At 41.0% G+C, this 21376-nt stretch overlaps 3 protein-coding genes across 4 annotated transcripts; 1 reads left to right on the top strand and 2 right to left on the bottom strand.

Moving 5' to 3' along the window:
• Positions 1–408: 408 nt before the first annotated feature.
• On the bottom strand, positions 409–6355 carry fs(1)N (female sterile (1) Nasrat). 2 transcript variants are annotated; one of them, XM_011312406.1, is made up of 4 exons: positions 6072–6355; positions 5440–5929; positions 1574–5360; positions 409–1453 (listed from the first exon to the last, which is right to left on the bottom strand). In XM_011312406.1, the coding sequence occupies exons 1-4, from the start codon at positions 6274–6276 to the stop codon at positions 485–487; spliced, it is 5451 nt and encodes a 1816-aa protein (XP_011310708.1). In that variant the 5' UTR covers positions 6277–6355; the 3' UTR covers positions 409–484. The 2 variants fall into 2 exon arrangements, with proteins under 2 accessions (XP_011310708.1, XP_011310707.1); XM_011312405.1 differs by having other exon boundaries at positions 409–5360.
• A 33-nt stretch (positions 6356–6388) lies between these two features.
• Positions 6389–10237, bottom strand: LOC105271074 (uncharacterized). The gene is made up of 3 exons (XM_011312407.1): positions 10106–10237; positions 7359–9231; positions 6389–7031 (listed from the first exon to the last, which is right to left on the bottom strand). The coding sequence occupies exons 1-3, from the start codon at positions 10106–10108 to the stop codon at positions 6661–6663; spliced, it is 2247 nt and encodes a 748-aa protein (XP_011310709.1). The 5' UTR covers positions 10109–10237; the 3' UTR covers positions 6389–6660.
• Positions 10238–11281: 1044 nt separating this feature from the next.
• On the top strand, positions 11282–16788 carry LOC105271075 (organic solute transporter alpha-like protein 3). Its single transcript, XM_011312408.1, has 7 exons — positions 11282–11563; positions 11650–11832; positions 12340–12535; positions 14965–15196; positions 15468–15624; positions 15791–15931; positions 16358–16788. Exons 2-7 carry the CDS (start codon positions 11724–11726, stop codon positions 16570–16572), a joined length of 1050 nt encoding a protein of 349 aa, XP_011310710.1. The 5' UTR covers positions 11282–11563; positions 11650–11723; the 3' UTR covers positions 16573–16788.
• Positions 16789–21376: the final 4588 nt, after the last annotated feature.

The following is a 21376-nucleotide window of genomic DNA, read 5'->3' on the forward strand; positions in this document are numbered from 1 at the left end:
TTTTTTTTACATTTTTTCCTGCTATTTTAAATTACCATTTTTTAAATAGTCCCACCAGTGCCAAACAGGTACAGAGTGGGGATGACATGGAGATGAGGGGAAGGTGATAGTGACCGCCGCGCTGTCTCGTGCCGCCTGAGAGAACTTGTCCCCTGTTTTTGGCTTGACAATACCTGCTTGTATCATACCTTAGTCCCGTCCTCATAATCCCTGGCTTTTCCGACAGATAGACGAATTAACCTCGAGAGTGCAGAAATTTTTTATCAAAAAGCGTCCATACAACAATTACCAGACATTACTCTGACAATTTTCCCTACAAAATAGACAGCTCCATAAATAATTTCCACGTTCTGTTCATCTTAATTCTATTTAAGTATATCTAATAGTCTTGAGACATTATAAACAACAATAGAAAAATCTTTTATTCCAATGACAATCCAATTAACATATCAATCAACAAATGGGTAACGAACCTTAACTTACGTCAATAATCACATTCAGGAATATTCCCCTCAATCCTGAGTCCATCCATTTTGGCCTCGAGGATTGTCAGAATATTCCCCTGAACGGCCCCTAAACAATTAACCCCAGCAAACAGGGGATGCCTCTTAATCCTGAACTCCACGAGTTTCTCGGCCCCAACGTGCAGTGCCTCGACAAAGACAAACCCCTCAATCCCTTTATATTCATAAACATTAATTCTGCAACCCTCAATCCACAGTAAAAATTCCTCCCCGCCCTGGAACCTCATACTCCTGATCCCAGACGGTCTAGCCTCGATGCTCTGAAGAATTTTCAAACCCGATTCCTCATAATCTGCTATAAAAATAAAATCCTGAGCCGCGGCCTCATCGTAATAAACAAATCTCTCCCTCTGAAAAGGGCCAACTCGAAACCTGAAGACATTATCAGTTCCAAAAGGATTCTCCCTGGTGTTTACTTCACCAGAGGCTAAATCCAGCAGAACAGCTGCGTCTTCCCCGAGGAGAATCACTTCATTGCTCTCAGCACCCCTGACGAACCTCATCCCTCGCCTTCCCAGGGAGAATGTCCTCTTGGGGTTCAAGGTAATCCCTTGGATATCTTGTAGGGAGTAGTGAATCAGCTGGTCCTTTACGATCACCAAGAACTCCTGATCATTCACCTTTTTTCCTCCCTCGAGGTTTCCCAGTTCCTTCACGTGCACCATCTCCTTGTCGGTCAATCTCCAAAGATTCCCCTGGGATTTGCCCTCAGTCTTAATTCCCATCGTGACGAAGTACCTCAGCTCCTGGTACTCCAGACTGATCCACTCCTCAACTACCCCGAAGCCCTCGATTACAGGTCCTCCCGTGAACTCCTCTCCGTCGAATACAAACCCGACAAGGGCACCATCCTCCAGACTGACGAATAAATAATCGGAGGGATCAGACCCCGAGTGGACACTGATGATTCGGCTCGGGAACTTGAACACCTGGGAGTAATCAAAGAACTTGTATCGATAGATCTGTTTATCCGCGAGATGCTTCAGGGTCCTGAGTCTCTCGCAGAGACCCTGGAGCACCTTCTGGGTATCATTGATTTTAACGTCAACCTGGAGGTCTCGCTCCCGTAGATGTTTCACCAGGTTTGCGATGTTGATTCCATTGAGAGTGGCAGATCCTCGAACAGGTCCTTTCAGGTGAACATTACCGTCGATCGTCCACACCCCTGATACAGTCTGAGTCATGGGGAACGTTGTGGTGATGGCCGTTGCTTGCCAGGTCAGGGGGTCGATCCCGTTGTAGAGCCCCAGGACTCTCAGGCTGCCATTGAGGACCACGTCCTCCTGGAAGATTAAATCACTGATCGAGCCATTGTCGTCAAGAGTTTCGAAGTTCAGAGGATTTATTCCGTTTATGGAGACGACGTCCAAGTCTCGACGGATGTTGACGTTCTCCAGGAAGCTGAAATAGCCGGTGATGTTCTGGGGACCTGACAGCTGAAAGCTCTCGTCGTACATCTTCTTGAGGGTCTCATTGTTGAGGGTTCCCTCGATCCTTATGACGTCTGCAGAGATGTTTATACAGTGGAGGCTGGGGATCACTCTGTCCTTGTGATGTGGAAAGAGATCTGTCATGAGGAGATCATTAATTCGTTCAGCCTTGATAGAGTTGAAGACCACGTCCTTGAAGACCGTCTCTCCGGGGGTGAAGGCTGGCTGGTTAAGATAGACAGCATTTTCCCTCAATTGGTTCACGTCGATGTCCATCATATTTTTCACATCGATCCTCCCCGTCACCAGGAGATCACCCCGGACCATCACATCCCCCGAAGTTATCAATCTCCCGTTTATCGGGCCCCCCAAGAGGACGACGTTCTTGTAAAAGTCCTGAAGATTATTGTCATTGAGTCGATGAGTAATCGTCAGGTTTCCGAGTTTCACAGAATTCTTCAGGAGCAAAGGACCTGATATCGAAATATTCTCGTTGTTTAAAAATACAAGAGACTCCTCAAGTGCGTTAAAATCTACACCCTGGATGGACCCGTTGATGAGAAGGTTCCGAATGTCAACAGTTCCTGGGAACCTGAAGTTTCCATTGAGAAGAAATTTCCTGTCCGCCACAGAGTGTATTCTTTTTTTAATCTCGTTGAGCGTAACATTTCCAATTTTCTTGTTGCCATCGAAACTCTTTAAGACAGTCGTCGTTCCTTTGACGACGACGGGACCAGTCAGCACCTGGTGCACATCAGGATTGAGAAAGTTCGTGACTGGGTGATTATTCCAGGAGGCGACATCCAGCATCTCGCAGATAATCGACTGAGCTTTCTTCAAACCCCGAACGGAGATGCTCCTGTCTGTCTTCAAAACTGCATCATCGACGACCTCCGAGAAGTTCCACCCATTGAATAGACCCTCCACCCACAACTCTGTGATGGTGACGTTGTTATGGAATACGACTTTGCCCATATCTTCTGCGTGGTAAATCCCCACCAACTCATAGCCATTGACTCTGGGGGTGGTGATGATCTCAGTGACCTCCAAATCATTAATAGAAACGCTGCCATTGACAATGCTGTTGTACAAATCATCCAAAATTCTTCTCTCACTTTCAAGATCGACCACTGATTTCCCATCCAGAGCCGTAGCTCGTAGAGTTCCCGTGTTCAAATTACCGATGTCAAAATTGCCAGATAGTTCCTGACTCTTCGTCTTCGAAATCAATCGAGATGTAAAGTCCTCAAGACTGACTCCATTGACATTCATCGTCGACAGCCTAGGGGTATGCAACTCCTGAACAATCACTCTGTCGCAAATCATCGACGTCTCATTCAGACGCGCCATGAAATCCTCCCTCGAGACGTTTCCATTCAGAGTATCGAACACCAGCTGCTCCACGACTGGAGGAACCTTGAACGTTAAGACTTTCTCCAGACACTCCGAGAAAATCGCGTCCAACCGTGCGAAATCTCCTCGGATCAATTTTCCAAACGTCACGTTCGCTTCAATCTTCTTCAGATTAGGAAGTTCCTGGGCAGTGTCCAGTGTCATGAACTCACGAAGAAGATGACCATTGATTATTCCCCGGGTAATATTGATCTTTGGTTTAATGACCACCGGTCCCTTAAAAATCTTCTTCCCCCTAATCTCAACGACAGCTTCATTATTGTTTACGAGATCGTTGAACGTCTCCCAAGTCTTGTTGTTCAGGGCCTGATTGACCTGCACCTTCCTCTCGACTTTGAGCCTCCGGAAGGTGACAGGGGACATGATTGACCTGGTCTCGTTGCTGAGACCCGACAACTCCGGGATGACAGGACCACCCGTTATGTTCCCATCGATCTGAAGAATTCCGATAATCGCTAGACTCTCGAAGGTGATCATATCGAGATTCTGGTTATTGTGCAACAGAATGAACTCCTCCACTGGTATCCCGTTGATCGTCAGAAGATTGTTAAGACTCCTGGTGGTCAAGGTCTTGAATGTTTTCTTCGATGGGACATTAACAGCGTCCGTACTGGTCCTCGATACGTAGTCTTCTCGGTATTTGAGACCGTTCAACCGATTCATATCTACATATTTGGCTGTCAGGATACCCTTGACAGTCGTATTATTGGGAATCCTCACGGATTCGCTTTTTAATACAACATTGTCGATCAGTGACAACCAGTTGTAGTTGTTGATGAAGGAGAAATTCATGTTTCCATTAACGACTAACTTCTTCAAATTATAAAGATCGACGTCGTGGTATTGGAGAAGGTTCTTATCGAAGACGATGTCCTCCAGAGGAATGCCGTTGATAGAGTTCACTGTCAACGCCGTGACGTTGATGGAGGGGAAGGTCTTCTGGCCCTTGATGAGGACGTTGCTGTCGTAGGCGAACAGATCTGTGAACAGCGACGCGATCGAGTGATTATTCACTCTCTCAAATACTGGGTTTTCGACTGAAAGATCATTGACCGTCAGATCCCCCAGGATGTGGAGAGATCCGGGGAAATCGAATCTCGTGGAGTTCTTGGGGATTGCCTTCTTCATGTTCCCGTGGATGACGTCTAGTTTCCGTTGTAGCTCTTGGAGAGTGGATAGGGCTTCTATCAGGTTCACCTCGAAGTCACGTTGTGTGAGGATTTTTCCACCTAGGGATATCTTCTCAGGTTTTACTCCTTCCCCGATTATCGTTCGCCTCGACTTCAGGTGATTAATCTCCCAGTGCCCGGTGATGGTGGAAGTCGTTAGATAGCTGCTCTTTATTCGGGACTTTGTGCAGTTGATAATGAGATTCTGCTTTCTCATAATTTCTGATAGCGCCTCCCTCCTCTGGAACAGTTTCTCCACTTCCTCGTAGACGGGTGGCACCAGCTGTTTGAATTCAGTTTGAATTCTTACGATTCTGTTTTTGTAAATGAATCCTATTTTTGGGATGACTGTGATTTCGGAGAGGCGGAGGTCTGTGGTATCAAAGGGAGGAAGAGGAGCACTTCTGAAGGTGTTGTCCTGCCAGACGAGGCCGGCGATCGTTTGATTCTTCATCTGGACGAGGACGAGGACCTCGTCTCTGTAGGTATCCACCGGGATTGCCTCCATCCAAGTGATCTCTTCACTCAGTACTTCACTGAGAGCCTGGTGGAACCCGAATTCTCCTTCAAAAAAATCGAGGATCGCTGCATTTGGACCTGACATACCCAAGTACAGAATGTGTCCACTCTGGAAGCAAGCGAAGTTCTTCAAGCCGATGGACTTGACACTTGGCAGGGATTGGAAGTAGCTCTCCTTGGAATTCTCCTTGGTGTAGCCGTAGAGAGAGACTTTGTCTTCCATTTGCAGAGCTATCATCACTCCATTGTACGCTGGACACTCCCTCACGTCCAGAGCATCAGAACCTGGCAGTCGCTGGCTCAACCTGGACAATTTATTCATTTAATTTTTCAGGAAAATATTCAGTGAATTTGTTAAATATGATACATTATTTAGACTCTCACCAGAAATTTGACAGATTTCCATTGATTCTGAATCCCCAGACGTAAATATGAGAATAATTACTCCTCGAGGAAGGACTTTGTGTCATGGTAATCAGCCTGTCCTGATTTTTGTACCGGAAGTGAAGGAGACGTCCCACCCGGTCCTGAATCGGCCAGGACCAAAATTCCTGGAAGTGATCGTCGGACAGAATGTACCACAGCAGTTGATTCCCGTAAGGCTCTTCGACGGAGAGCACAACAATAATTTGCGACTCGTGGGGAGCTGTGGCATTGGGGGAGGTGAGCACTTCAAAAGTTCGGATTCTCCCAGGAGGAATTATCCAGTGTGGCCTCATCTCGTTGAAGGTCTTGTCCACAATATTCAGGGCGAACATCAAAGGTGTTGACGTCGCCAGGTAAAATATCCCATTTTTCGTAAAAAATTTGTAGTTATTCGCTTCGATGAATAAATCTTTATGGACTGAGTTGGTGATGTTAGTCACCAACAATTCTAAAAGGAGAGTAATTTTTATAATTTTCTAGAGTTAATAAAAAATGATAGAATATAACAAAGTATTAAACGATTTTGATCCATTCATTATATTTTGTAGAAAAGGAAACGCTTAAATAATCATTGGAGAGGATTTTGGTACCTTCTCGATGGCCATCTCCATTTCCGAAATCATACACTCTCTGAATTTCGTCAGTCCATTCTGATTCCCTGGAAGATGGTTCGCTGATTCCCGTCAACATTTCATCCAGTCTGTTGGACATACTCTGAATGTCAAGACACTGTCCAATTCCACACATTAAATAAACCAAAGTAACAGTAATAAATAAATGTTCAATCCCAGCCATGACTGATACGTCACTAAATCAGCGAGCGATTACTCCAAATCATTGGGTACGGTACAACCCGACAACTGTAAATATTTTGAAAAACGGGTATGAATGAAATTCCTACGAGACATAAACCGTAGAAAATTTATTACCATCGATACAAATCAATACAACTCTCACCACCGACACGTGATATTACCGCAGAGATAATTATAAATAATTTTCAGTATTACGTGCTAAACGGTTAAATTATTTTCCACAGTAAATAATATATTACATCCGTAGGAAATCGCTAATCTTTGATTTTTCTGGTCTCTCCTTGAATTGAGCAATGCATATAGAGATAAAATATAAATATAGCAGTAAATAAAATACATGTACTTAAAATACTTGAAGAGACAATCAGGGCACGACGACAGGAATAAATCTACTGCCATCTCCAGCCTTCGGGGTAAATCTGAGATTCACCTTGTTCTCTTCCTCGCCAACCTCCAGGAACGAGTTCCAGTCGACGAGGAAATAAAGCCCTGATCGTCGGGGCGTTGGTAAAACGGGATCTGGAGCCGCTGTGGTACCACCGAAAGAGTCAGCGAGGTCGACCAAGCTGGGGCCCTCAGATGTCGGAGAATTGTCGGTCGCACTTTCCACGAGACGACCATTTAAATCCGAGGTATCTCCAGAGGAATCCGAAGACGATGTGGCATTCGTCGTTGACGTGGCACTCGTTGTGCTCTCGGTGTTGTCGGATCCGGACATCTCATTGTCACTAGAATCTGCCGAAATTGTCGATGAATTATAATCAATTTTTTATTCAAATAGAATTTTTCCAATCTTATCAGTTCTGAAAGATAATTAAATATAAATGACAGAGTCATGCTATTAGTAAATACCAGAAGTCCAACATACCATTTTAAAAAAAATCTGTTAGCTCCATGCAACCTCAGAGTGTAAGACCTAATGAAAACCCTTTCACCCCCCAACCCCCCGAATTTTGTTAGTGACACGAGTAATCACATTCTTGATCCACCCTAAACCACCAATGATTCTGTCAATCCACCACTTCGAGCTCCCCAAAAGATAAATCATCAATCTCTTAATACCACTCTCGGCATCCGACAGCTCCTTATCCTGTTCCTGGCGTTTCACCTCGTTCCTGAGATCTTCATTATACATCTGAAGGATCTCCTCAAGACTGACCGGATCCGGACCTCCCTGAAGTGTCTTGGTGGTGGTCAACAATCGATTAGCAGCATCCCGAACATCATCGACACCAGCCTTTCCCTCCTGGACAAGCTTGACAGTATCCAGTAGTTCGTTAATCTTGTTCTTCTGCTCTTCATCACCGATGCGCGTCTCGTGGGGCTTGAAGACATGCAGCTTCGGCTTCTCCGTCGTCACCAGTTCGATATTCCTAGACCGGGTGATCAGTCCGATGTTCTCCAGGATGCCCTTCATCCGGTCAGGAACTGCGTCGATTACCGAAGCCTCAGTAGTGGTTCGCATTGCCTTTTGACCTCGTGCCTCGCCGAGTCCAAATGTCGCAAGGAAGTCCCTCATGCCTTCGTCCTTGATTTCGGTTGTTGGAATTGGCTTGAAGATCCTCCAGGAGTCGACTTTCGTCGGTGGCCGCACTTCCTGCTCGGGTTTTCTAGTCGTTACCTGTTCCTTCCCAGAGACCGGTAGTCCAAATCTCTGGAACAACGTGTGCAGATCTGGGGACAGATTGCTAACGCCTTTGTGAAGGTCCATCTGGCTGTCCTCGAAGGTGTTCTGCGTTAGTATTGATGATCCATCAGGTATCGTCGAGGTCAGTGCGGCTTTGCTTGGGATCAGGTTGCTGTCTGCCATGGTAAAGTCCTCCCCGAGGATATCCTCATTCAAAATTCCTTTGCTCTTCGTTTTGTCTCGACTCGGTTGAAGGCCAATCGCCGCCAGAAGATTCGCCACTTCCTTTCGCATCGGTGTTGTCTGTCCCCTAGTTGATTGCGAACTCATCGGTGTTACGTACATCACAGCTGCTGGTGCGTCATTCATCATTTCGATATTCGTCATATCGTAGGTGGCGATGTCAGTAGCTGGTGATGATCTTGGTCCTTCTTTCGTGAAGGTGACAGACGTCGTCGGGACAGATGATATGACAGTAGGCAGAAAAGGTTTGACTTGAACTGCCTTGACTGAAGCCTTCACCGATTTCTTCGGCGCGCTTGGAGTTGATGTGCGCGATGGGACTCGGGTTCTCGGTTTTGAAGTCGTTGATGGAGGTGCATTGTATCTCCACTGGTCTGACGTCAGGATATTGACGGAGGTATAGGTCGTCGGTGCCGTTGAAGAGACGTAAGGCGTTGTCGATTCGTGGGTGGATGATGCCTCGGTGCTGACGACCACCTGCACCTTTGGTTTATCCATCGTTTGGAAATTCTTTTTCCTCTCCGGCAGATCGTCCAGGTTGAAGGTGAACTTCTCTGGACTTCCTGGAGCAGCATCTGAGTAGGAGCTCCGGTGGTTCTGGTAGTCTTGAGGCGTACCGATCTGATTCACCTTGTCTGAAGGCTCAATCAGGTTGATGCTGCTCCGAGGAGATGATGCAGTGGATTCTTCTTGGATTGACGCGAATGGCAACATTATCTCGGAATCCGGGATTACCTGAACCATTGGCGGTTTAGTGTACAAATCCTGGAGGTCCTCACCTGCTGAGTCCTTGGAGTTGTACGGCAGGACGACCATCAGTGCTCTCTTGTAGTCGGATCTCATCTGCTCGATGGACTCCTCGTAGTTCTTCATGTCTCTGGATGTTATATTCTGGAGGATGTCCACTATCTCCGCGCGGGACAGCCTCGGAAGACTCGGATCTGATAGCATCAGTCGCTCTACCTCATCGATTGTCCGGTTGATCGACGACTCGATCTCCAGCTTTGACGGGAGCTCGTCACACCCTCCCAGCGTCAACAGCGACACGAAACAGATTAACAAAATCTGGAAGACGAAAAACAAATTCATTGAAAATCCTGAGAATAAAAAATAATCTACATCTAGATTTTCTTCCGTTGTAATTTCGCTTTGTAATTACATGTTTTATCATTACAGAAAAAATGACCGACATTTTGACGCCTCGACTGCTGGAAACCTTGCAATATCCAGATTTCATCAGATCAATAAAAAAACTACGCATCACCTGCGACACGCGCTGCGCAATTGCTATTAAATTTTTCAAATTCCGTGGATTAAGATTCAAGAATCTTGAGTTGCCGAGAAAGTCCATTCGTTTTAATGTAACTATTTCCAACTTCAATTCCGACTCTCATTACTTCCCTCATTACCCATCATTACCCTCATCATTACGATTTTCCGTCATCGAATTTCACGGAATTTATTTCCACGGCAACTAGAAATTATCCAGTCTTTCCAGGAACATTGAATTAATTATAATGATTCCTTAGACTTATAATTCAATTTTCTAATTAAATGGTAATTGTCTACAATAATATGATTCCACAATTATTTATCAATTCCAGTTTTGAAGATTGGATGGATTAATTGAAGAAATTAGTCAACCCGAGAGGATCCTTGACACAATAACGAGAATGAAAGTAACTTTCCTTCTTCCCCACGTGTCACGGAAATCCTGAAAATTCCCAGAATCCCCACCACCCGGTGTCCAACGGTCCCAAAACGAGAAAAACCGGTAGCAAATGGTGCGAAATCTTCATAATCATCAATTTTCACTGACAAAAATATTCCCAAAAAATTAATCAACCGAAACAATCGGGAGTAATTCAAATGTTGAACGATTTAAAACGAAATATGAAACGATTCGTTTGCGAATCGGTTGAGAGAATAATTGACTCACCATTGCGGTATATCCGATCGTCCGAAGACGCAAACGACAACTGACTTGAAGAACTCGGGCCACAGCTCAGACCTACTTTCAAACTCTCTCCTTATCACTACCGATTCTCCCTCTGTGACTACCATATGTCCATTCGATCGGTTTCGGATAAATATTCATAATTCAATGATTTGCGCGCCAATCGTTGCGATTTATCGAATCGAATCGCGAGATCACTTGCAATCGGAATGACGTATCAATCATAAAAAAAATATTTCTGATCATAATTATTGTTATTATATAATAACTATATATATAACTATATTATTTATTGTTATTGAAATCGCAATTATTATTATCATATAATTCTATTAAATACGATTATTACTCATCATTTTTTTTTCGATTTTAATAAATTATGATATTGACAATATTTTATTGCATATTGTATGCATCAAATAAATAAATACATTTATTTATTTATTGTTATTATATTCTGTAGGGTCTGTATAAATAAAATAAAATAATATAATATCCTTTTTGGTGAAATCATTGATGTTGAATTCAGAAAATTATATTTATTTCAGTTCCAACTCCAAGGTTGCAGATTAAAAAAATTGGAGATGTCACTTTCCTTTGCTTTCGACTTTGTACGGTGTGGGACAAAAAAATGCTAGATTGTTTATTAAAAAACGTCGTGCCGAGGAAAATGGAAAGTTGGAGTATCGGAATCGGGTCATGAGTCGCATGACCTCGCCGGTGATTTACTGACGTTTTCATTCTGATTAGAGTTCGTCCTTAAAGGAATGCCTGACGAGTAATTGCATTTGCGATAGGCAATACTTTCGAGTACTTTCGAGAAATTATGCTGGAGAAAATAAATTCGCCTTCGATTTTTAGGATTACATTTACGATTCGCTTGAATTGTCTTTTTATTTTTTAACGATTGAGGGAATTTTGAGAATTTTTGAAAGGGACTCGCATTGATTTCAAATTTCAAAGCCGAAATTACCGACTCATGGGACCAAAGTTTTATTTACAGTCGGTATTAAATCATCAAGCTGTAATATCGGAAACTATCGAACCCCGGGATTTTTATTTTCAAACTGATTCCATTGAATGACTTGAATTATTTATTGTCAACAAACAATTTATCGTTCACCAAACGGAGCAATACTAGCTCCAAAGATTTAATTTTCAAAAAACCACGAACTGCTTCCAAAATACTCCGACGCGGCAATAATTCTCCAACAAGAATATCCAAAAACAATATCTAAACCGAATAACTTATGAATTTTAATTAACTAAACAAAATCGTGAAAGAAAAAAAATAAAGTGGAAAAATCCCAGAAATTCTGTGAATCATCAAATCCCGATTGATTCCGGAAATGAATTTCTTTAGTTTTCTGGTTCGTGCTCCCGGGGATGATTTCTCATGGACTCTAGATCGTTCCAGCGATCAGTGATTGATAACCAGTGGTAAATCCTCTCAACATGGTCTCAGCAAAATTTCAAACAAAAAGTGGGGACTGAACTCTCTCTGATCGCACACCGGTCTCTTTCAGGTACCTCAGTGCGACTGTCTCTCACCCAGACGAGGGTTTCTCCAGTCCAATAATTTCGCTTCATTCCCCCAAGAATGGAGAATTACTTGAGCACCCAAGAAGATACGTCAAATTACAATAGCTACTATCTCAATTTATCCTGTAATGACTATGAAGTGCCATCATCCAGAGATTTCCTGAATAGTGAGTAATCAATCCATAAATTTTCATATTCATTTCAATCCATTGATTCTCATCTAATAATTCTATAAAATCCAAATAACGATAGATTAATAATTAATTAATTAATTAATTAATTAATTAATTAATAATTAATTGGGTATTAATTCAATTTTATTTATCGACTAGAATTTATCGAATTTGTTGAAGTTGAATAAAATAAAAAATGCAGACACTCGAAATCGCGCACTCATGCCTGTCGTTGCAATTCAAGTGAAAGTTCTACACTCTCGCGAGTGAAGTAAAATCGTGAAATAACGCGATGACGAAGAGTCGGCATGCCTGGGTAACCCATTTACGCGATTTGTATTTTTTACCCGTCCGAGAATCAGTCCATTATTATTAACCCAAAACATCGTAGCCGTTTAGGTCAGACGAGATTTGAATGGGCGCGTCATTATCATTAGATTATCCTTACGTGTGATTAAATTTTTTTTACCCACTTTCGTTTATTTATTCATTATTTTTCAGGTTTAGGAGTTTTTGGGACGATATTCGTTAGCATCGGGGCAATTTTGGCGACTGCCACCATCGGCCTCACCCTCGAGGCCTGCTCTCGTCTCATTTATCAGGTCGAATCCAAAAACTATAAGACTAATTGTGTGTTTGTACTTTCGGTTTATCCAGTTGCGAGTACCTGCAGTCTCATTGCTCTGGCGATTCCAAGGTTCGATTATTTTTTATTGAATTATTAACAAATGCAGTCAATACATTCCCCCACCGAATGCCGCGTTAATTTGCCCTAAATTCCTTGAACTATATAATTATTATAAAAAATTGAACACTGACTGAAAAAAGTGCGAGACTCAATAGAAAAGTTTTTAAATTTCCGTGTCGTCTCGAATTTCACGAGGGGGAAATCCCTGTGGGAATAAACGAGGCGATAAATTCCGGTGATGAGGTAATAAATCGAAAAAGCTCAAAACAATTTAGAATTGTGCTCCAATTCTTTCATCAGCTCCTGCACGTGGGAATCATCAACTGTAGTCTCTTGGGGCATTGACTAACGACTAGTGATAATCCGTATATATTTTTTTCAAGTTTAGCCGATCCAGCATTTTGAGAAAGTCTGTGAATTGGTTTTGTACACGAAAAGGGCAGATCTCCCCTCGTTCTTTATATATTTTTTTTTCTCCCCGAAGGGGATCCCTTAACGAGCAAAAGAAAACGAACGAGAGTGAAACAAGTTCGATGTATATTTCTCAACTAATGATCGTGTTTGGGCCCCTCTGGCCCAACCGATAACGCTTGTCCCGCCGATCCCTCAATCTTTCGACAGCTCACATGAGCACAGTTGACACTGGCCCCTCATCCATCTCAAATCGGGGCCTTATCTCAACTTGTCTTTCAATTATCGACTAGATTCAACCTTTACGCATGACATTTTGGTTTAATTTTCGATTTGATCGTCATAATTAGCTCTCATTCCCCTGTCGACGAGTCGATGAGCCATCGAGCCATCGAGCCATCGAGCCATCGAGCCATCGGCTCCATTAATTCACCCGAAAAACAAATATTTGTTTACACAAATAATTGAAACAATTAAGTCTTCACGAATGTTGAAGAAATAGCTTTTGTTGGTAATTGAGTAATAAATAATGACATGATTATCACTGATCCAATTACGATATCGCTTCGGTGATTTTCGTCCAGGACACGTGCACCGAGTGTCATCGGGGATCATTAAAGATGATCAAGGAAAACCCACCAAAGCGACAATAACACTCGAGGAAACGTAATTTCTCCAATTACATCTCTTCGACTCGGGCATTATCCTCGAAATTCAGCCTAACGATCTTTTTTTTTCGCTCTGGTTTTTTTTAGGTGCGATGTAATGGCGCCGAAAAAAAAATTATAACCAGAGGATGTATCGGAGAATGAAAAAACAAAAAATGGAAAATTGCTGTTGTGGGTATCATTGTCATTGTCGGGCGTCTATTGGGCGGCCAACCGGTTCTCCTTCCTGTCTATAAATATAGGAAATGGAAAAAAAATATCTCAACTGCTGTTTTTGTCGCGGCCTGAGGGAGATGCTATCGGTCAATTACCAAATGACGTTCATTAAGGAATTCGGTAATTGGGGGGAATGAAAATTCAGAAAATTTGAAAATTTGATTTGCTCGGGAATTCACTGCGCGGGAAGAAATATTCAATAAAATTTAAGTGTCTTTTCCGTAATTCCGGAGTGAAATGTGGGTGTAGGAAATTTTAAATATCTGTGAAGAATTCCCGGGAAAAAAATTGTTATCGGAATATTTTTTCCAAATTTTTAAAAAATGTCTGGTAAACTTTTCAGAAAATGTTTTTTTATAATTTGAATGGCGTTTTTTTGAGAATATTGGTAAATCAAAAAAGTAAACAACAGTATAATAAAAAGAAAAAATGATATTTACAAAAATTTTTAAATAATTATTTTAAAAATTTTCCGAAACAAATTCAAAAAAATTCTAAATTCCATAAAATTTCCAGAAATTTTTTGAAAATTTGGAAAAAATATTCCGATTACAATTTTTTTTCACCCGGATTACGACTCCATCATTTTCCGAGTCGATTCCATAATCGGTAAGCGAACAGAAAATTCCGTAATTTTGACTAAATATTTCCCTCCATGAGAAATTAAATGATTCCCTCCATTAAGCGACGTAAAATAACGATAAGAATTATTCCAAATTAAAAAAAAAATAGTGGATTAAGGATTATTTATTAAAAAAAACGTATAATATTGGTATATCGTAATCTGTAGATCAATCTCACAATCTCCCCTGCTGATGAAAATGTGGCATACGGGTACGAGTCAATACGATATTTTAATTTTTTCCATGGATATCCGTCTGGGATATCTCCTCGAGGATCAGGTCGTAGGGTAGACAGGAATCAGGCTCCATTAACGACATTCGGTGAGTGTGGCCGGAGGATCGAAAGCCGAAAGAAAAAGAAAAAGTAAATAAATTGACATCGCGAGGAATTTCAGTGGCTCCCCGATACCCTAGGAAAAATAAATAAAAAAAAAAGATAAACCCGGAGACAAAGGGGGCGGAAAAATAATGAATCCCCTTAACGATTGGTCGATGGTAATCGGTGTATGTTTTTCCACAGAGCACAACTCCTGACGGAGGCTGTAACCCAAATCTCCCTCACGATATCGATGTATCGTCTTTACCTTCTTCTCATCGATATCGGCAGAAGAAAGGTCACAGGTGCACCCCCGATGCTCCTGAGAGTTGGTCCCTGTTGTTGCTGGCCATGTCTGCCATTCCCCAGTATCCAATTGAATGAGGCCAATTTGTCGTGGCTGCAAATAATCGTCATGCAGTTTCCTATCGTCCAGGTATAATCTACATCGTCTAGACGTACCTCAATATCCGCTTGCTATCATAGCATTGAAGTCTCTGTCTAAATTCTCCGATAGCGCACGCTAAATTTGCCCAACGATTTTTAAACAAATACTATACAACAAATATTTGCGGTGAATTACAGAAAAAATGATAATCCTTTGATTATTGATTTTAGACTATAGATTTGATAGATAGATAGATTTTTTATAGCATCGATCTCTGTAAATAATTGATAGCTGATAAAATGATTGTATTATCTATCAGGGTATCGTCTACGTTATTTTCCTCATCATGCACTTGGAAAATCCAGTGATTTATGGTAAATACAACGTGTGTCTCCAACCCATATCCATCAGCAGTATTCTTCTGGCACTTTACGGATTGAACATCACATTCATGAGTCTCAAGGATATTAATCCTGGTGAGTTGACTCAATGTCCCCTTAATGGGATATCCGGTGATCTAATGGCGGATAATATCTCGTCGTTTGGTTTCTGATGTTTGGAAATACCTCCGAATTCCGTGGGAACAGACTGCCCATGACTATCTGTCTAATCATTAATTATCAAATTATTTTTACTCCGCAGAATTGAGACTTCGACTGAAGGCGACGGTCACTCAAATGGTTTTGCTATTCTCCAAATTACAACTGGCAATTATCAGAGCTCTCCCAGCTGTCGGATTATTCCCATGCAATCCACCGATAACACCGCAGATCTACGCTAATTGTAAGACTAAATAATCATGAGTCATTATAATTTATGGTAATCATCAGTGAACGGACAATTGGAATTCTACCGGATGAATTTTGCGGGTGAATGGTCAAGAAAATGTGGAAAACAGGAAAATGTATAATGGAAATGGTCTTGGGTACCTGATTAAAATTCTAGAAGACTCCCCTGAAGATAAACCCGAAGAAATTCAAACAATACAACCAAAAGAGTATCAAAAGATGTTAATCACTGGAGCAGGGTCAGCATAAAAGATCCGTTGAAATTGTTTTTTTAAAACACATTTTATTTTTTCCCTTTTGACACTGATCATGATGACAAGGGGGTAAAAATAAGACTAACCATGTCCGTTGGTTACGGGTTAAGACCCATATAAACTCACATTGGAATCGTGATCTTCTCAGGTTTCTTTCTCAATTTCAGTTACCTACAACGCACTGATGCTAATCGAGATGTTGCTGCTCTGCTACGCGGCGAGGCATCTATATACGGAACAAAGACTGGACAAGGATCCAGCATCCGCTGTACCTGAAGAGCATCGCTTGAAGACTGAATTAAAATCCACAAATATCGTTAGCCATAATAATAATAACGGTGTGCAATTGACTGTTGGAGTAACCAACATGGGTTTTCAGTGATAAAAAACTGATTAGAAAATAATAACTGCACAATTTATTCGTTACAATTCAATATTATATAACTATTTTTATATATTCGGTAAAGACTTGAGATAATTGCACTGAAATAAGAAGTTATGTCTGTTATTTAAATGATATTCAGGTTGAGAGCTTTAAATTCAGATTGAATTATGAAAATTACTTGGACTCGTGTTCTCTACGTTTTTTTTTTCTCTGTCGGAAATTTTTCAAGGGGGGGGGGGGGGGGGGGGGCAGGAGGGGATGTCGGAGAATCGTCGAGAGGACGTGATAATTTATAGAAAAGTATCTGAGAAAATTGTGATTCCACTGCTGACTCGAAGACAAAGATTCGACATAATAGTCGCCTTCTTCGAAGAAGAGATGGGTCAAGAGACAAGAGACAGAGTAGGATGAAAGATTTTGAAAATAATTTCCGACCCCGCCTTATTATCCCACTGCCTTCACCTCTCGCATGACAAATTGGGATATCCCCGATGTGTCCTCAACCGTGCTGAGATGCCCAACCCGAGATGACGCGTGGGGTGAATTGATAATAGATTTTTATTCTGATGAAAGGAATTTTTTTTTTACCTCCACAATAAATTTTGTCGTTCACGTGTCTTTGTTTAGGACAGCCTCCAGGGATGAGGTTTTTCCGGTGCTGGGGAGTGTGAAAATAATAATGAAGTGTTTTCGTGGGGCCAATGATGAAAAAGGGGAGAGTTGTGTTTAACTGCTGGTCCAGAGGTACTGGGCATACATAAAGAGCACTCGAGGTACCATTGAGGGCCCTTCGGTGCAATCCATGAGATGCAACACGTGCCCTTTCCCTTGACTAAGTGTAAACAGACGTTGGCATGCAACATCATGGCAAGCTGCCAGTTTGATGCTTCACAGGCTTCCAGTGTTCTAGGGATGGAACACCATTCGTCATGACTTTTTTTTTTCTCTGGGAATAATTTCTGCTGCCATTCCAAGAACACTTTTATTTTTTAATGACACTCGAGGGATAGAAACGGAATTGATGTCATTGTCATCTTTCAGGCGTCGGTCAATATTTATATTTTAACAATATGACACTTTGAAATTTTAAATTTTCCAACTGAATAAACAGTCGATTATTATTTTAAAATACCGGATAATTCGTGATACCATCGGGCTCAATTCTCCTATGATTATGATAATTGTAATTATAATTATCATTATAATTATAATGCATAAATGTTGGCGGGTGTTATATTCAGTTGAGATAAATTTTTATTTCGATGAGATGACTGCCCCGAGGGCAGTGGTGGAAGTGGTGGAAGTGGTGGAAGTGATGGAAGTGGTGGAAGTGGTGGGAGTAGTATAAACCTTCGTAGGTGAATCCTCTGGGGGATATAAAACGGGTAGACGTATAGTATTTGTTCCTCTCATTGGCGTTTATATTTTATACCATTCGGGAGCAAGTTTGGATGGCGACGTCGGCATCTGTGCCCAATGATTCATTGATCCCACTGAAACGGAATTGGGGGCTTTTCAAAAGGGAGAATATAGGCCCCGTGTGGATTGAGGGGGGATACCAAAGGAAGGTTTAGGTTCTTGTGTTGATTTTTTGACTGAACAGCCTTTCGGCTTCCCAGCTACTGTTTATTGCCAGTTTTTCTCGTTACGGTATTGATATTCCGCGTGCCGATGGTGTACACTTATTTTTTGGAGTTCGTTGTACTGTAATTATATTTTCAATCCATATGAAATTGATTATAAAAAATATTGAGAATGATTTTCCATTTTTCTTGGAATTACAAAGAATTGTTTTAAAAAACTGGGATCATCGGTCGGTTGATGATGAATCGAGGCTGTTGCCATTTGGCTGCAGTAACCGATCTCTCGGTGTTGAATTATTCAGATAATAATAATAATAATAATGCCTTCTCTCTTGGTCTCAAAGTAATCCTTTTTTTTTCTCTCGGATGAGTAAAATGGTGTCGCTGGGTGATTTAAATCATACGTTTCGGGATAATGAATCATTGTCGCTTGTTGGGAGATAAGTTGTAGAAGTGTGATGATTATTTTGAGGTGTTATCATGCGACATGCTGGCCTTTTGAATGTATTTTTCTTGTGAATTAACTCGACTGGTGATTTTTTTCTTGGAACTCAACAGCTGCTTGAATTTTCAATTCATTTTTACGATTTTTTTATTGTATCGGTCATTCTTCAACAGTGAAAATAAATAAATAAAAAAAAATTTTTGATTCGGAGATTGTGAAGAATTCTCTCTAAACGCGCATTGTTATTTGGTTATCCATTTTTTCCGCGTAGTTGATCCTAAAAAATATTTTCAATTCAACTCGTTTCCACATTATCCATAACCATCGATCCGTGGCCTGACATATGCCAAAGGAAACTGTTAAATCTATTAGAAAGGCCCCCAATACCCACAATGCGCCAATTCACGATCAGTGGGCTTTTATACCTCGAGCCTTGTAGTTTAGATTGTGGGCCAGGTTGCAGGTATAAGGGACCCCGAAGAGACGAGGGAGAGGTTTCACAAATAAAAGAGGAGAGAATATAAGAAAAAAAGATGAAGCCTATACTTGAAGATCCCGGTCTCTGGTGGCCCTCTGCTCTTCGCATGCCAGGAAATTCTCTCGTTCTCTCCTCTGAGAGATAAATCTCTTAGTTGAGAGTTGTTGTTGTGGGGTATATGCCACGTAGGAGAATAAAATTTGGAATTCTAGCTAAAAACTCGAGCCTATCAGCAAGATCTCACTGGATCGTGTCGATCTTTTCGACAATCTCTGGAGAAAGATCATCAAACGACTGATGTATCATTTCGGATGGCATCACAGCGTCTTCCTGTCTCATAAATAATTCGTTAACTTCACGGAAAAATTGAACAAATAATAATAACAATAATAATAATAATAATAATAATAATAATAATAATAATAATAATAATAATAATCTCGATCGATATTTTTCATTATCAACTCGAATTGGAGTTGAGAAAGTGGAATTGGGTGAGTAGTTTTTGAGGTACCGAACAAATTAGTTTCGATTGAGAAAGTTAAATAAAAAAATTAAACTTCTATCGCTTTGAAGAGAAAAAACATTTCAATTATTTTTTATTTGTCAAGTTAATGAGATGGAAAACCGTAGGCGTTGAAAAAAAATGGAAATCTCATCGGGCATAACAGAAAAATGCAAGTCACAGTGTAATTCAATTTCTCGAGAGACAACGAAAAAGAGGAAATGGTGATAAATTTCGATGGAGCCACTGCCTCGTATTTTCTGGGAGGATTTTGCTGGAGAATCGCCGTGAATTTTCCCATTCCCGTCGGCCCCTTTGAGGATCCCTCCACGGTCTACCCGAATTTTCCGGTTGAAATGATTTTCATTGATCGACGTACACTGGGATGTGTGGGATTAAAATGGGCGTCAACTAATTAAAGATCCCGAATGTGATCCGTAATTATTGGAACATTAATAACACCCCGAGGGATTCGAAATATTTATTTCTGTGAAATCACTTGTTGTTTCCCATTTTTCCGCGAAAATAAATATATATGTTTGAGGATTGAGTGTCTCCTGACACTTGCGCCATTCTCTCGGGGAGGAAGTTGCGTTTTCACTGAAAATTGAAAATTCGAAATTTTTGGACAAGTATCAGGAGAGCATGAAAATCGAGCAGATATTCACTGAAAATTGAAAATTCGAAATTATTGGAACATTAATAACACCCCGAGGGATTCGAAATATTTATTTCTGTGAAATCACTTGTTGTTTCCCATTTTTCCGCGAAAATAAATATATATGTTTGAGGATTGAGTGTCTCCTGACACCTGCGCCATTCTCTCGGGGAAGAAGTTGCGTTTTCGGGGATAATTCGGAGGATAGAGCCAAAAGAACTGGCAAATATCGGCAATTTTGTTTCGCAGAAAGCCTCCGAGACATAATATTGCATTATGTGGCGATGCCTTTTTGCAATCTGGCATTGTCCGAGTGTTTCAGTCAATTGCCGAGGAATCACGCGACTGCGTGAGGCAGTCATTGTTATTGTAACACAATGTTATGATTTTTTAGGAGACTTCCTTCAAAGGATTCACGGACAAAGCATTGAGTTCTTCAGGTGTGAAAAGAATAAATTTCAATATGACTCCAGACGACATCAGGTGAACATCAATGACTTTCATCCAATTTTCGAATCACAAAAATTGAATTAAAGCCCGGGTGGACTATTTATCGAACGGCGACTTTTGTTTAAATTTTAGCTTTTTAACCAAAAATACAGTTGCGTATTTTTTTATCATTTTTTTGTTAACATGGTAGATCCCTTTTACCATATCGCTCAACAATATCGCTCTTTAGCGCCCTTCAATAATTTTTACTTTTTTTAAAATTTTTTTTTATAATCATTAGAGTAGTTCCCGAAACACAAATTTGATCTCAAATTTTAATGTATTTTACGCTAAAAAGATAAAATTTAAATAAAAGATGACATTCGGTCCATTCAGTGAATACCTTCTCGATTTTCATGCTCCCCCGATACTTTTTCAAAAATTTTGAATTTTCAAATTTCCGTCAACACCTCCTCGGTTCTCATGCTCTCCTGATACTTTTTTGAAAATTTCGAATCTTTCAATTTCAGTGAATACCTTCTCGACTTTCATGCTCCCCTGATACTTGTTCAAAAATTTCGAATTTTTCAATTTCAGTGAATACCTCCTCGATTTTCATGCTCCCCTGATACTTTTTCAAAAATTTCGAATTTTTCTATTTCAGTGAATACCTCCTCAATTGTCATGCTCTCCTGATACTTTT

This window comes from Fopius arisanus, unplaced genomic scaffold, assembly GCF_000806365.1.
Source record: "Fopius arisanus strain USDA-PBARC FA_bdor unplaced genomic scaffold, ASM80636v1 scaffold00100, whole genome shotgun sequence".
NCBI classification, from domain to species: Eukaryota; Metazoa; Arthropoda; class Insecta; order Hymenoptera; family Braconidae; genus Fopius; species Fopius arisanus.

Bases quoted from the DNA above. Each gene is read 5' to 3' on its own strand.
- LOC105271075 (XM_011312408.1), top strand. From the start codon at position 11,724: ATGGAGAATTACTTGAGCACCCAAGAAGATACGTCAAATTACAATAGC. The intron at 15,197-15,467 runs GTATAATCTACA...ATTATCTATCAG, and splicing joins TGCAGTTTCCTATCGTCCAG to GGTATCGTCTACGTTATTTT. The intron at 15,932-16,357 runs GTAAGACTAAAT...TCTCAATTTCAG, and splicing joins ACCGCAGATCTACGCTAATT to TTACCTACAACGCACTGATG.
- LOC105271074 (XM_011312407.1), bottom strand. The intron at 7,032-7,358 runs GTATTAAGAGAT...CAATTTCGGCAG, and splicing joins GCTGTCGGATGCCGAGAGTG to ATTCTAGTGACAATGAGATG.